The following is a 13805-nucleotide window of genomic DNA, read 5'->3' as shown; positions in this document are numbered from 1 at the left end:
CCCAGAAATATATGGTGCCAAAATTCTTGACTGCAGATCCGTGACTTAATCACCCTCTATGTGATTCCTCCACCACTAATATACAAAATTCTCACCAGATGGCGGAATATATATGGCCTGTAATCAACATCCAAGATGTGTATCCTCAGTTCTGTGTCAATGTTGCCATTCCTCCTTTGCTAGACCCACATGTGGTAAAGGACCTCTGCATCCACACCAGCCTTCAGTTACTCTCCTTGCTCCAAAAGAAAAGACTCCATATGGTGTAGTATGCACAGGCTAAGCAGGTTTATTTGTAAACATTTAAAAGGTTTAAAAAGATGTTCACTCACATTTTCCAGTGCCCTAACCGGCACTAGTCTATTCAACGTTTGCTGCTATGGTCCTTCAGCGTGCGCTCCATTGACTTGTTTATAGCGCAAAAAATAAAAATCGCAGCGGCAATCAAATACCATAAAAAAAAAAAAGCTTTATTTCTGGGAAGAAAAGGACGCAAATTTTGTTTGGGAGCCACGTCGCACGACCGCGCAATTGTCTGTTAGACCAACGCAGTGCCGAATTGTAAAAACGCCTCTGGGCATTTAGCAGCATATTGGTCCGGGGCTTAAGTGGTTAAACTGACCCAGAAACATTAGTTTCCCTTACATAACTATTCCTGTTTCTCTCTAAAATTGTTGGTAACTTTGCATTCAGAATGGTTAGCACCCGAGGGAGGAGTCTTGGAATGGTGCGGTCGGAGTGGAGGAGCAGCTAGACGGGAGCCCTTGCTCTCCAACCCTGCGCTGATTTTGGAGATGTGATGCGAAGTGAAGGGCCAGGACCTCTCCCTCTCCCCGCTTGATCACCCCCCCCCCGGCTCGGAGATGCTGTTCCTGTGCCGAAACTTCACCCCCCTCTTCCCGGTCAGGTCTGCCTGAGATCCTCAATACCCGCAGCACGTGCGGCTCTCCCAGCTGAGCAGTGGTGGTGGCGTGTAGCATAGCGAGGACCGCGCTCGGGGACGTCTCGACGTACAGAGCGGGAGGGGCTGCAGCAAGGCGAGTCGGGGCCCGAGCCCTCCGTGACAGCAGAGCGGTTTGTGGCGCTCTGTAGCCCCCCCCGTTTTGCGGAGTGTGCGGGCGGCTGCGCTGTGTTGTGGCGGACTGTGGCGTGTGGGTGCCAGCACCGTCCCCACATGGGGAGCGGAGGCTGACGAGAGGGAGATCCAGCACCTCGCAGCCTTGCAGCCCAAGTAACCTAAGCTAACCAAAAGAGAGAAGATTGTGTCTGTTACTGGCCCCACGAGTACTACCAACAGGAGGGTAAGATTAGAAACGAATTGCAGCAGTTTCTATTTGGTCTTTTGAAAACTAACAGAATGGTGAGTACACTGCATTCATCAGAGTGGTGAGTACAACGCTTTTTCAGGAACTAACGAAAAAAAATATTAATGGGACATTTGCAATAGAGGAGTTAACAATTCTTACGGGACTGGAATGAAGACAAGTAATAAGTGACATAAGGGATATGTGCTTATTAAGATTACTCCCAGTGTGCGTAACCATATTGTTTGTTGGCGGCTCCCTCCCTTGCTATGTTTCCTTTTCTATTGGGATAATTAATTAAGACACAGTGAGATTTCTTTTGAATACATGTGGAACATGCGTGGAACCCCACGGGAAGACTGTGATGTTTTTCTTAGTTTATATTATACTTTGGTATAAAATAAGAGGGGTCAGCATCGGTGTGCCCCGAATATCTCCAACTCAATGGTAAGGGCAGAAATATCATAGCAACTTTAATCTGTGTCATAAGAAAACATCAAAAGGGAGAGCACGCTGAATAAAAGTACCTAAGAGTAAAAATCAAAGTTTTAAAGAAAGCTACAGACAGGCTGTACATAAACAGGCAGCAGTGGACACTCGCGCATAGATGCTATAGGCAACTTTATCAGATGAATTGCATATTGGAAGTTTATGTGTGTGGTATTCAAGATTTTTTGAGAACACGCTTGAAAGCCTGCCAGTGGGATGTAAAGCCGCATGGCTCACAGCTTTAACCCCTTGTAGGAAACGCACCCAGGCCCTGGCAGTGAACAGTACTAAGATAAGGAGAATGCTCTGATAAGTTTTGGTAAAAACGCAGTTCAATTCAGCTACAAAAGTGCTTTGCCGGCAGGTGGCTTACTCGAGTGATAAACCCGGCGGGATCCTCTGGGGTTGCTATTCCCAGAACTTCCCTGCCGGCCCTATAACTTTATATAAAGGAAAAGCCATTTGGAGCTCTTTTCTGTTTGTCCTCTTCTCTCCCCCCTTTTTTTTTTTTTTTTTTTGTGTATTATTTTGCTGTGCGTTTTCTTTATATACTGCGACAGAAGAGGGAGGAGAAGGGAGGGGGAAGAGGAGAGAAGGAAGGAAGGGAAAAAAAAAAAAAAAAAAAAAGGAAAGAGAGAGAAAGGGTGTACATATAGGCTGGCATGCCCCCTCAGGCTTAAAACGGAATCACTATAAAATGTCTATAAATCTTTGGTAGTCGCATCTTGGGCACGGTAAGAAGCACGGGTAAATAAGACTATTGTAAGACCAAGAGGGGTGAAAGATGACCACAAGGGGAAAGGGAGCGAAAGGTGGGGCAACCCCAAAGGTCCCCCGGTTAAGCCAAAGCCCAGGCCCGATGTGTAAATTTGTGACACACGGGACAAATGGAGATAGCCAGCCCATTGAAAAACCACTAACTGGTAGAGGTGGCCAAGCAGATAAAGATAAGAAGAAGGACAAGAAAAAGGGGGCTACTAATACACCGGCAGATTTAGAAACACTCTCAGAAACATTTGCAGAGACTACAACCGACCAGGATGGAGAAATTGAACTAGATCTGGGCAATAAGGAGGAAACGCAGGATATGACACTTCTACCAACAAAAATGGAAATGGAAGGAATGTTCGCCGCTTTAGAAAGATCACTCAAATCGCAAATGGAAAGAATGGAGAGAAATATGGGGCACATATTGGAAAGAGTTGAAGAAGTGGAAAAAAAAGTCGATCATAATGTAACCTCAGTTAAAAAACTAGAAGAGGAAATAAAAGCATTAAAAATGAATCAACGAGAACAGGCGTACAAATTAGAAGATCAGGAAAATAGAGATAGAAGGAAGAATATTAGAATACGTGGAGTTCCAGAAACAACACAGGCTGAGGACTTGCCAGAAATAATAAGGAAAATTTGTAATCCAATATTAGAAAGAGAAACAACTGCCCCTTTAAGAATAGAACGAGCGCATAGGATAAGACGACCCAGAGAAAGACCACAGGAATATCCAAGAGACATTATTGTTCGATTTGAAAGCTGGGAGGAGAAAAATCAACTTTGGAGAAATCTGAGAGGGAAGTCGCCATTAGAATACGATCAACATAATATTCAAATCTACCAAGACCTGTCCCAAGAGACGTTAAAAAGAAGAAGAAGCTTAAAACCACTGTTGGGGATCCTGCAGGAAAACGACATTCAGTATAATTGGGGATTCCCAGCATGTTTAATAGGGAGGAAAAACGGGAGTTCGGCAAGACTGAGGTTTATTGAGGAAATACCAGAATTTTGCAATAGTTTGGGCATCCCAATACCAAAAAATCATTGAAGATCTGGGCCGTTGGGGGGGGGGGAGGCGTGTGGGGGGACGGGGATGGGAGGGGTTAATACAGTAAGCAATCAGCAAGGGATAGGGGAGAGGGGGGACCCGGAGAGCGCTCTTACACCAGTCTCCCATTATCGGGGGATAAGAGACCGGGCTAAAATAGAATTCCACCTTAGCCAGAGGAGCAAAAGAGCGCCAATAGCGCCAAAGGGGGGAAAAAAGCTCTAATCAACCATAGGGTCAAGGATCGACCAGGAGAAAGAAGGGGAGGGGGAGGGGGGAGAAAGCCCTACATGAAGACCAATGGGGCAAAGTACGATTGGAGGGGAGGGTGGGAGGGAGGAGAAGGGAGGAAGGAGGAGAAGGGAGGAAGGGGGAGAGGGGGGAGGGGAAGATTAGGAGGGGGGGGAAAGGGGACTTAGATCTGTGTGTCTTGCAACGGAAAAAAATATAATTATCAGAGAAAGATAAAAAAAAAAAGAGAAAGAAATGACAAATATAAACTTTATAACATACAATGTAAGAGGTCTCAGTTGCCCGGAAAAAAGGCATATGGTATTAAGAGAGGTTGAAAGGTACTCCGCTGAAATAGTTTTTCTGCAAGAGACACATATAACTTTGGACTCTAATGTTAGACTGTATTCTCGGGCAGTCCCCACTTGGTACTACGGAGACTCCCCAAAGAAGAGATCTAAGGGGGTTGCTATAGGAATAGGGAAGAACATCACTTTTACAGTAGAAGATAGGAAAGTTGACCCAGATGGACGTTATCTGTTTCTGAGAGGGGTACTCCAAGGGAAAAAATATACGCTCGCAAACATATACTGTCCAAACAGACAACCTCATAAATATCTGAGGGGGCTCTTGAACGTTTTAATGGATTTTAAGCAAGGTCAAGTAATTTTAGCAGGAGACCTCAATCTTTCAATGGACTATCACCTGGATAATATGTCCGGAGCACAGAGACGAAATATTAAACAGCTAAGAATATTAGGAAAAAAAATGCACAGTCACTGTTTAATAGATCCTTGGAGGATTACATATCCAAACAAAAAGGACTATACATATTACTCTTCTGTGCACGGAACATATTCAAGATTGGATTATATAATGGTAGACCATGAGTCGCTGGAAGACGTAGTTAAAACATCAATAGGGGTAACCACAATCTCAGATCACGCTCCGGTAATAGTGAAAATAAGATTCAAAGAGATAGAGCAAAGAAAAGGAACGTGGAACTTAAACGAAGAACTTATAGAAGACACAGAGGTAAACAATACAGTAAAAATCGATTTGGAACAATATTTCACTCTTAATAATACACCTGAAGTAAGGGTGGCAACTGTTTGGGAGGCCCATAAGGCATACATTAGAGGGAAATTAATCTCAATTGGAGCAGGGAAAAAAAAGACAAGAAAATTAAACATGAAAAAATTAACATCTGAATTATTTGAACTGGAACAAACGCATAAAGAGCGAGGAGAAAACGAGGTATATCAAGAAATAGTGATAAAAAGGGCCCAGATCAGAGACTTGATGAAGGTAGAAACAAGGAATATATTCAAAAATGTCAGAAAAGAGAGGTATAAATGGGGGAACAAACCAGGGAAATATCTAGCCAGAATATCAAGGGAAAAAAAAATAAAAAATTACATAGAAAAAATAAAAAACCAAGACGGCCTTATGAAATACAAGACATCTGAAATTGCGGAAGCTTTTCAGACTTATTATAGTACATTATATTCAATAAGAATCAACGAAACTCAAGAGCAACAAAATATTAGAATAAGGAAAATCAAGGAATACTTAAAAGAAGTGAACTTACCTAAAATAACTCAAAACGATAGGGAATCCCTGGAGGCCTCTGTAACTCAGGAAGAGATTTATAGAGCCCTCCAGGAAACACCGGGTGGTAAGAGTCCAGGCCCCGACGGCTTGCCGATTAAATACTATAAAAAATTTAGAGAACTTTTGGTCCCAGAGATGTGTAATTACTTTAATAAAATAGGAGAGGAAGAGGAAATAAGAAAAGAATCGCTGCTAGCAAGTATTTCTATAATCCCTAAAACAGGAAAAGATGGAACGTTGTGTTCTAACTACCGACCAATAGCATTGTTAAATGCAGATCTGAAGGTTTATGCGAAAATATTAGCAACTAGGATAAAAAGTTTAATGCCGGAATTAATAAATATAGATCAGGCAGGCTTTGTAACAGGCAGAGAAGGGAGAGACAATAGCATAAGGACCCTGCTGTTACTACAACAGGATCCAAAAAAGAAACCCCCAGTCGTACTCATGTCTTTAGATGCTGAAAAAGCATTCGACAGAGTCGACTGGGGGTTTATGATGGAAACGCTACAAAATATAGGTCTGGGGCCAAGGTTTTTGAAATGGGTAAAAAACCTATATAGCCACCCGACGGCAAGGGTGAAGGTCAATGGGGGTATGTCGTCTGCGTTCGAAATGAAAAATGGAACCAGACAGGGGTGCCCGCTCTCGCCCCTCCTATATGTAATAGCACTGGAACCACTGTTAGCAAAAATCCGGGAAAACCCGGACATAGGGGGGGTGAGAGTGGGAGACGATGAACACAAGGTGGCGGCGTACGCAGACGACATACTCCTATACCTGACTAAACCTAGAGTTTCCCTCCCTAACGTTATAAAGGAAATAAAAAGATACGGTGAACTTTCCAACTTTAAAATAAACCCGATAAAAACAGTAATCCTAAATGTGGGGATAGAAAAAAAAGAAGCAGAAGAGCTTCAGAAGGATTTCCCATTTACATGGGAAAAGGAAGCTATTACATATTTAGGAATAAAGATCACACCAACAGTTGAAAAACTCTACATAGCCAACTTTGTCCCCTTAATTAATGACATTAACCAAGACCTGAAAAATCTCGCAAGAAAACACATCTCCTGGATAGGTAAGATAAATGCGTTTAAAATGATGATACTACCGAAGATAACATATAAACTTCAAATGCTCCCAATAAAGATACCGCAAAGCTTCTTTAAGGTAATTAAAACAATAATCTTGAAATATATATGGGCAGGTAAAAAGGCCAGAATAAGCTATACACAGCTGAGCTTGAAAAAAAAAAGGAGGCGGGTTGGGGCTCCCCGACATAAAAAGATACTATGTCGCCGTTAATATAGCCAGGTTAGTAGAATGGACAAACACACATACCAAAAAAATATGGGCACGTATGGAAGATAAAATAAGTAATGCACAATTAAACAGAAACATTTGGATACCACCAAAGACGAGGAAATTGGGCACAAACACACATAGTATCACAAAGAATGTTTTTAAAATATGGGACACTTTATTTAGACGGGAAAAATGGGAGTATAACTCTCCATTAATCCCATTAGCAGGCACAAATTTCTTCCCACCAGGCAATGGAACACGTTTCGGAAAGCAATTGGGTGAGAAAAAATTAAAAGATATTGTCACATGGGGAAAAATAAAAGCAAGACAAGATATAATAGTGGGAGAAGGGGATCAACGGATGAGTGAATGGGAGTATTTACAGTTAAATCACTTTGTCAGCACACTACCACAACCGATTCGGGAAGAAAAAACATTAAACCCAATAGAAAAAATATGCAATATAGATGGGCCACTGACACATGGTATATCAAAAGCATATGGAATATTAACGGAGCTCGAGACCCAGGAAACACTGCCCTGTCTAGAAAAATGGGAAAGCGATTTGGGTAAAAGGATTGACAAATCACAAATGATAGGTGCAGTTTATAATTATGCCTCGGATATAACTTCCATAGAAGCAAATTATAAGTGCATGGTTCGATGGCACCTGACCCCATCAAGAATGAACAAAATCCATCCAAAAAACTCAGAGCTCTGTTGGAGGAATTGTAAGCAAAAAGGAACAACTATGCACATATGGTGGGACTGCCCGAGAATACAGGAATATTGGAAAGAAGTCCTGGAATATATCGAAAAAATAACAGGGGAGAGGATCCCGTTTAGCCCGCTGACCTGTCTATTTCATGGAACTGAAAAAACAAAAAAACAATACGCAATAACTTTGGTTCCAGTGCTGCTAAATGCAGCAAAGGCCCTGATCCCAAAAAACTGGCTACACCCAAAAAGGCCATCAATTAAAGAATTGATGGAAAGGGTGGAATACATAGAAGAGATGGAGTACCTGGCCTGTGGAGAGACAGGAGGAGTGGATAGATATAAAGAGGTGTGGGAAAAATGGAAAGTTTTTAAATTTTCGGAAAAATTTGTTCAAGGAATGACAGAAGTGGATAGGTGAGAAAACAAAAAGAAGACTGCAAGGCACACAGATCCGGGGCGGGGGGGGGGGGGGGAAGGGGGGGCGGGGGGAAAGAAAAAAAAAAAAAAAAGGGGGAAGGAAGAAAGAAGGAGAAAAAAAAAAAAAAAAAAAAAAAAAAAAGGGGCTAGTCAAGTCAGCGCATTAAGTAAGTAGTTAGACTTGTTAAACGTAAAAAGTATAACTAAAGGTTCAAAAATGACAAATTTGTAACTGTTTAAAAAAAAAAAAAAAAAAATCCACGCATGATGCGAAGCCACTAGAGAGACGTTAAGGGCGGTCTAACCGTGAGCAAGTCTCGCCGTCAAGTGTGAGCGGAGTCTGAAGTGGAAAAAGAAAAAAAAAAAAAAAAAAAAAAAAGAATGGTTAGCACCCCATGTCTACCCAGTGTTGCCAACCATTAGTATTTTTACTGGTAGCAAGTAAAAAAATTTACACGTTTCTCCTGCCAGTAAATGCCAGTAAGAGGAAAAAGGTTGCCAGTAAAAAATATTGCTGAGAAGCTTGGTCTCGGGACTGCGCATGCGCAGTTTGGGTCCAGAGGCGGCCGAGACCATCCGAATGCCTACTACAGTGTGTTCAGTCAGTGCCGGCAGGGGACAGGACTGGTGGATGTGGTGCCTGAGGTTTTTGTGTGAAGCCATGATGCAAGGGACCCAAGTGGAGCAGCCGGAGCCTTGTGTGCAGGTCTGAGGGACGGGAGCAAGGCAAGTCAGGAGCAGGACTGTCAATGCCGTTTGGAGTGGAGGCACCACCTGGTGTGGAGAGAGACTGTGACTCAGGAGGGGACGTGTCGGTGAGGTGTCATCATCATCTGTGCTGCTGCACACTGCTGTCAGGGTCACTGTGAGAGTCAATTTCATGTGTGTGCGCGCCGCCCATTCAAACTTCTTGCCCTCCTGAGTCCCGTCCATGTAGCCTAAATTCTTACATTTGTACTTGAACTGTAATTTTGCAAGTTTTGGAAATGCCAGTAAAAACTTGGCTGTGCCAGTAAATTTTGGGTCATTAAATGTCAGTAAATTTCAATCTGGTAGGTTGGCAACACTATCTACCACAGCAGCCTTTTCAATTTACAGAACCTCAGGAGTCACGACTACCTTATTTGGCCTAAATTAGTATGTATGTGGCAGTAATGACTCTTGTTCCATTTTATGGTTTTATCCCCCTCACTTTCAGGCAACCAGAAATTACTTTCCATGGTGTTTTTGAACATCCTTCATACAGAACAAAGAGTTAAAAGCCAACATCAATCTCTTATTTGTGTCCCTCAACTTATCAGCAGGATGTAAATGTGCTCTGACAATGAATAATCAATAGATCGGTGACCCAGACCCTTCCACAGGCTGCAAAGTAAATGAGCAGCATCTGATCCATTATAGCAGATTGATGCAACCAGCAGTTACCTTATATAAATAATACACTAGCTGTATAATAGAATTTCCCCTGTGAGATCAAATAATACCGTATGTGCCCTGTGCCCAGCAACCAGTCAGCGTTACTCCTCTTAAAATGGTCTAAAGTTGCCATGGAAACATGAAAGAGGAGCTGATTGATTGCTGAGCAGCTCTTTGCTGGCTATAGACATAATATGGCAGTCAAATCACATAGGGCAAAAACAAAGATCTGACAGCGACATGAGAAGAGAACTACAAAATGTAACACTTGGTTGGAAATCTAATTTTTAAAACAGATTTTAGAGTGTTTTGTTATCAAACCCAGTGTTGCCTGTATGTAGCTTTGGAAGAACAAATTGACATTTTACAGGCCTGCTATGATTGTAAATCTGATGCAGTAATTTAAAATGCCAGTGTTTTAACCTTTTCTCTGGTTTGGGAGGCACCCAGTAACACATTATTGTAGTTGGCAACATAGCACATAGTGTTATATATGTGAAAACAATCTAAGCACCATTCATTTTGTACTTTCTATATTGTTGCACACGTGATATACAAGGCATTTTGATTTTTGACAATTCATATACAAGTCTTTTTGTAAAATGAGTAACTGTATTCAGAACCAGAATGGATGACAAGATTTTCCCACTAGATAGAGAACAATTGAGAGATGTACAGCATGTTCTGGTACAGGTTCCACATCCCATCAGGTCATTCTTGTATTTTTTTTTGCAATGGACAAGGTAGCTCACCCTGGCAAAAGATAACTAGGTAATTTGAGTGTCAAAGTACCACACAAATATGGCCATTTTGGGCACACAAAAAAAAAAAAAAAATGTAATTTTTGATCCTCAGTGGGTGGAACTTGCACATTTTGTGATACGATTGGATTGATACCAGTATGGTTTGAGTAAACTGGGGCCAAACATAAAAATGTTGGATTCTGTAACACTATTGAAAACACTGAAACACTATTGATATTGGCCGATACTGGTCTATTGAACATAATCTAGTACCTTAGATGTAAGCAATATCTGTTACAGAAAATTCATACACTTTGAAAAATGCCAAAGTTTAATTTGGTCAACTAAATATACCATTGTAAGTGTTTTGTTTTATCTCATACATTTAAAAAAATACCTGTTGATTTGGCTGGAATTCTTGCAAGCCGATAACTTCCTGTGTTTTCTGCCAGTTCTCAATTACACAGTTCTCCAAAGTCTACAAAACTATACCCCTCTATGTTATGGACATAAAGAGGGGCAGGGTTCAGTAGTTGTAAAACGTTTGTTGTTCTGATACATTGGGGTGAGTGTTGTCATCCTAGGTCCAGCAAAGTTTTACTAGCAGAATCACCAAGTGAGAAGAAAAGGAAAAAATAGTCCATGGGAAAAAGAAAAAAAAAAGCGAATAGCGAATACAGCTACCTCATCTAGGGACTGGTATGCTGCAATACATTAAAAAAATGTTGTTTTTGTGTTTAGATAGGCTTTAATAAGGCAGTGCAAAAATTTTATGCAAACAATAAGATTTATTTTGCTCCAAATCACACCAGTCCATGCCCCACCATAAAACACCTTGGGAGGAAGCCAATTATCCTGACATCAGACTTAATTTATTAACATCTTGGGTGTCCCAGAACTATTATTCCTTTTCTCTTTAATTGCCACATTGCTGTACAGATTTTAATCTGGTTACCTGATGTTGAGCAACACAGATGATTTGTAAAGAAATGCTTATTTGATAAAAAAAAAAGCCCAGTATTTTTTCTTCTGGGGGTTTGGGTGTAAAAATCCAGAACCCCCATGTCCTGCATGCTACAGTGCATCCTGCAGACACATTAGATTACAGCAGTCTGATTAGTGAAAAGTGAAAACTGCCTGCTTGTTTTTGGTTACTACACTATCACTGCAGTCTGAGCTGTCAGCTAAACAAGCCTGGTTATGTACTGTGTTCCAGCTACCAACATTTGTACCCTGTATTAACACGTCAGCGTGCATATGTTACCTTGCATCCTGCCTGCGGCCGTGGCTTCATGAGTGGAGTCGTGGAGCAAAGTTCAATAGCTTCTGGTTCATGGAATATGACAGCTGGGAGAGGCTCCTTCCGAAGGGTCAATACGTTCAGCTTTGATTTTATCATGGTCTGGAAGTGCTGTGCACAAAAGCAGAAGAAGATTGCATAGATTACAAGTAAAGAACTGAGAAAAGGAAGTAGCTAAACAAGCCTCTTAAATTAAACAATAGCCCCCTTTCAAGCAGTCTTATGGCTCATTTGTGATTGTGTAACAATCAATGCAAAGAAAAAAAATAAAATAAACAGCAACCATGATGCACATGTGGTTTTTCTTATGCAAGCTGCTGAAGTGGTTTAAATAATCCTTTCGTCATGCCACAGCAGCAGTCACATTTTGCACGCTGCACAACACATTTCTGGAGGCATAACCAGGGCTCTCTGACCCAACAAAAGTACAGACTCCTGTGCAATAATCCTAGGAATATTAACCTTGCACCAGCCAGAGGGTCAGCAAGGCAAAAAAAAACAACCAACTTGCTAGCTACAGAGGGGTACATATAAAGATATGAAGTGACAGTCACTCGTTCTGGAATGAGTGATAATCTACAGGCAAGTCAAAATTCCTATGTTCTTAAAATCACACAGTACAGGAACAGAGGACTAGATGACAACGTTGCACATTTGAGATAGAGATTCTTCATGCTAAAAGGCCATGGCAACACCAACAGCCCTGATGGAATGGGTTTTGATGGGAAAGGGAAGAACCTTTCCCTTAGAGGAGTAGGCCCTAAAGAGAAATCCGATCCACTGGTTGATTGTGGAGTTGGGAACATGGTGTTCTCCACCAAGACCTCCAGGTAGAAAAAAACAAAAAAAAGGAGAACCTTGTCTTTGTGCAAAACAAGGACATGCTCTTATAAACAGCTGCTAACTCAGAAACACACCTACCTAATGTGATGACAACCTTAAAAGTTGAATGTTTCTAAAAATCGGTTCAAAGGGGGGAATCTGAGGAGCAGAGAGCACTGGGTTGTGACCCCAAGATAAGTCACAAGGTCAAATTGGGGGGGGGGGGGGGAATTAGGACCTTTCTACAGGAAGCAGCTCATAAGGGATTGCGAGGCAAAAGGTTTCTACAAGAGAATAGATAAAGCAAAAACCTGTCCCTTGAGGCACTTGGGGCCAGACACTGGTTAAGACCACACTTGACCTCTTTACAATATTTTAGGTCCAGAATAGGATTGGAGATCCACCATGCCAGGGTGGATCACTAAACTGACAAAAGCAGTTGATGATCCAAGAATTGGATTTGCTTGTTCCATGTCTTGAAGAGGCTGGATTGAAGGGGTATCGGAAGAATTAGGACAAGTACTGCAAAGGAGTCCAAAGATTAGACCTATGTACTCCAGACTATGTGAGGGCTAAAGTGCAGACTTTGGAAAGCGGATTATGCTGCCAAAGGTTTGAAGAAACAAAATCATTCTCTGGCAGCCACCTTTGCAATGGAGGAGTCCTTCAGCAGTTTGTCCAGGTAACCTGTGACACGAATGCCCTGGATACATAGAATAACCAAAAGCAGGAAAAATAAAAAACATGTACATTAGGCATCTTGTATGTTTACCAATGCTGAGGAACCATTGACAGATTTCGTAGATTGCGCCTTGAATTTTGGAACAATGAAATCTGTTTAGGGGGTCTTAATTAGGGTTACACATATACCGTTTTTGTTTTACCGCCAAGTAGATACTTTTGGTCAAGTACTAGTTGAGCCAAGTACCGATACTTTTACGGTATGATTTGAGCCCATACAAAATGAACGGGCTTAAAGCGCACTGCAAAGAATCACATGTGATTTGAACAGGAATGTGGTGTGATTTCTGTCCGAATCACATGCAGTTTCCCACATCACTCCAGTATGAACCCAGGCTAAAGTCACTATGACAAGCCTGGATTCACACAGGAGCAGTGTGGGAAGCCCCATGCGATTGACAGGAATCGCATTGCATGTGATTCTTTGCAGTGCGATTTGAGTCCATTCATTTTGTATGGGCTCAAATCGCAGCGCAAAGATATCGGTTCCGGGTATCAGAGCATCCCTAGTCTTTCACAAAGTTTCTTCAATAAAATATTTCTAAACACACATTTTAACCACTTCCATATAGGGCCCTTTTACACCTTCCCGCCCAGACCAATTTTTAGCTTTCAGCACTGTTGCACTTTGAATAACAATTGCGCGGTCATGCTACACTGTACCCAAACTTAATTTTTATCATTTTGTACCCACAAATAGAGCTTTCTTTTGGTTGTATTTGATCACCTATGGGATATTTATTTTCTGCAAAAAAAATTAAAAAATTACGGAAAATTTTGAAAAAAAATGTTTTTTTTGTTTCCGTTATAAAACATTGTAAATAAGTATGTTTTCTCCTTCACTGATGGGCACTGATAAGGCGGCACCGATGAGGTGGCAC

General features: G+C 41.6%; 1 protein-coding gene across 3 annotated transcripts in view; it reads right to left on the bottom strand.

Annotated features, from left to right (window-relative positions):
• Positions 1-13805, bottom strand: part of PID1 (phosphotyrosine interaction domain containing 1) — a 114663-nt gene that overhangs the window by 38480 nt on the left and 62378 nt on the right. For all 3 annotated transcript variants that reach the window (XM_040348829.1, XM_040348828.1, XM_040348830.1), the window contains one exon: positions 11326-11472. In XM_040348829.1, the coding sequence (XP_040204763.1) occupies positions 11326-11460 (135 nt within the window). In that variant the 5' untranslated portion in view covers positions 11461-11472. The remainder of the gene's footprint in view (positions 1-11325; positions 11473-13805) is intronic.

This window comes from Rana temporaria, chromosome 4 (assembly GCF_905171775.1).
Source record: "Rana temporaria chromosome 4, aRanTem1.1, whole genome shotgun sequence".
Lineage (NCBI taxonomy): Eukaryota > Metazoa > Chordata > Amphibia > Anura > Ranidae > Rana > Rana temporaria.
This window is presented reverse-complemented; position numbering and strand designations above follow the sequence as displayed.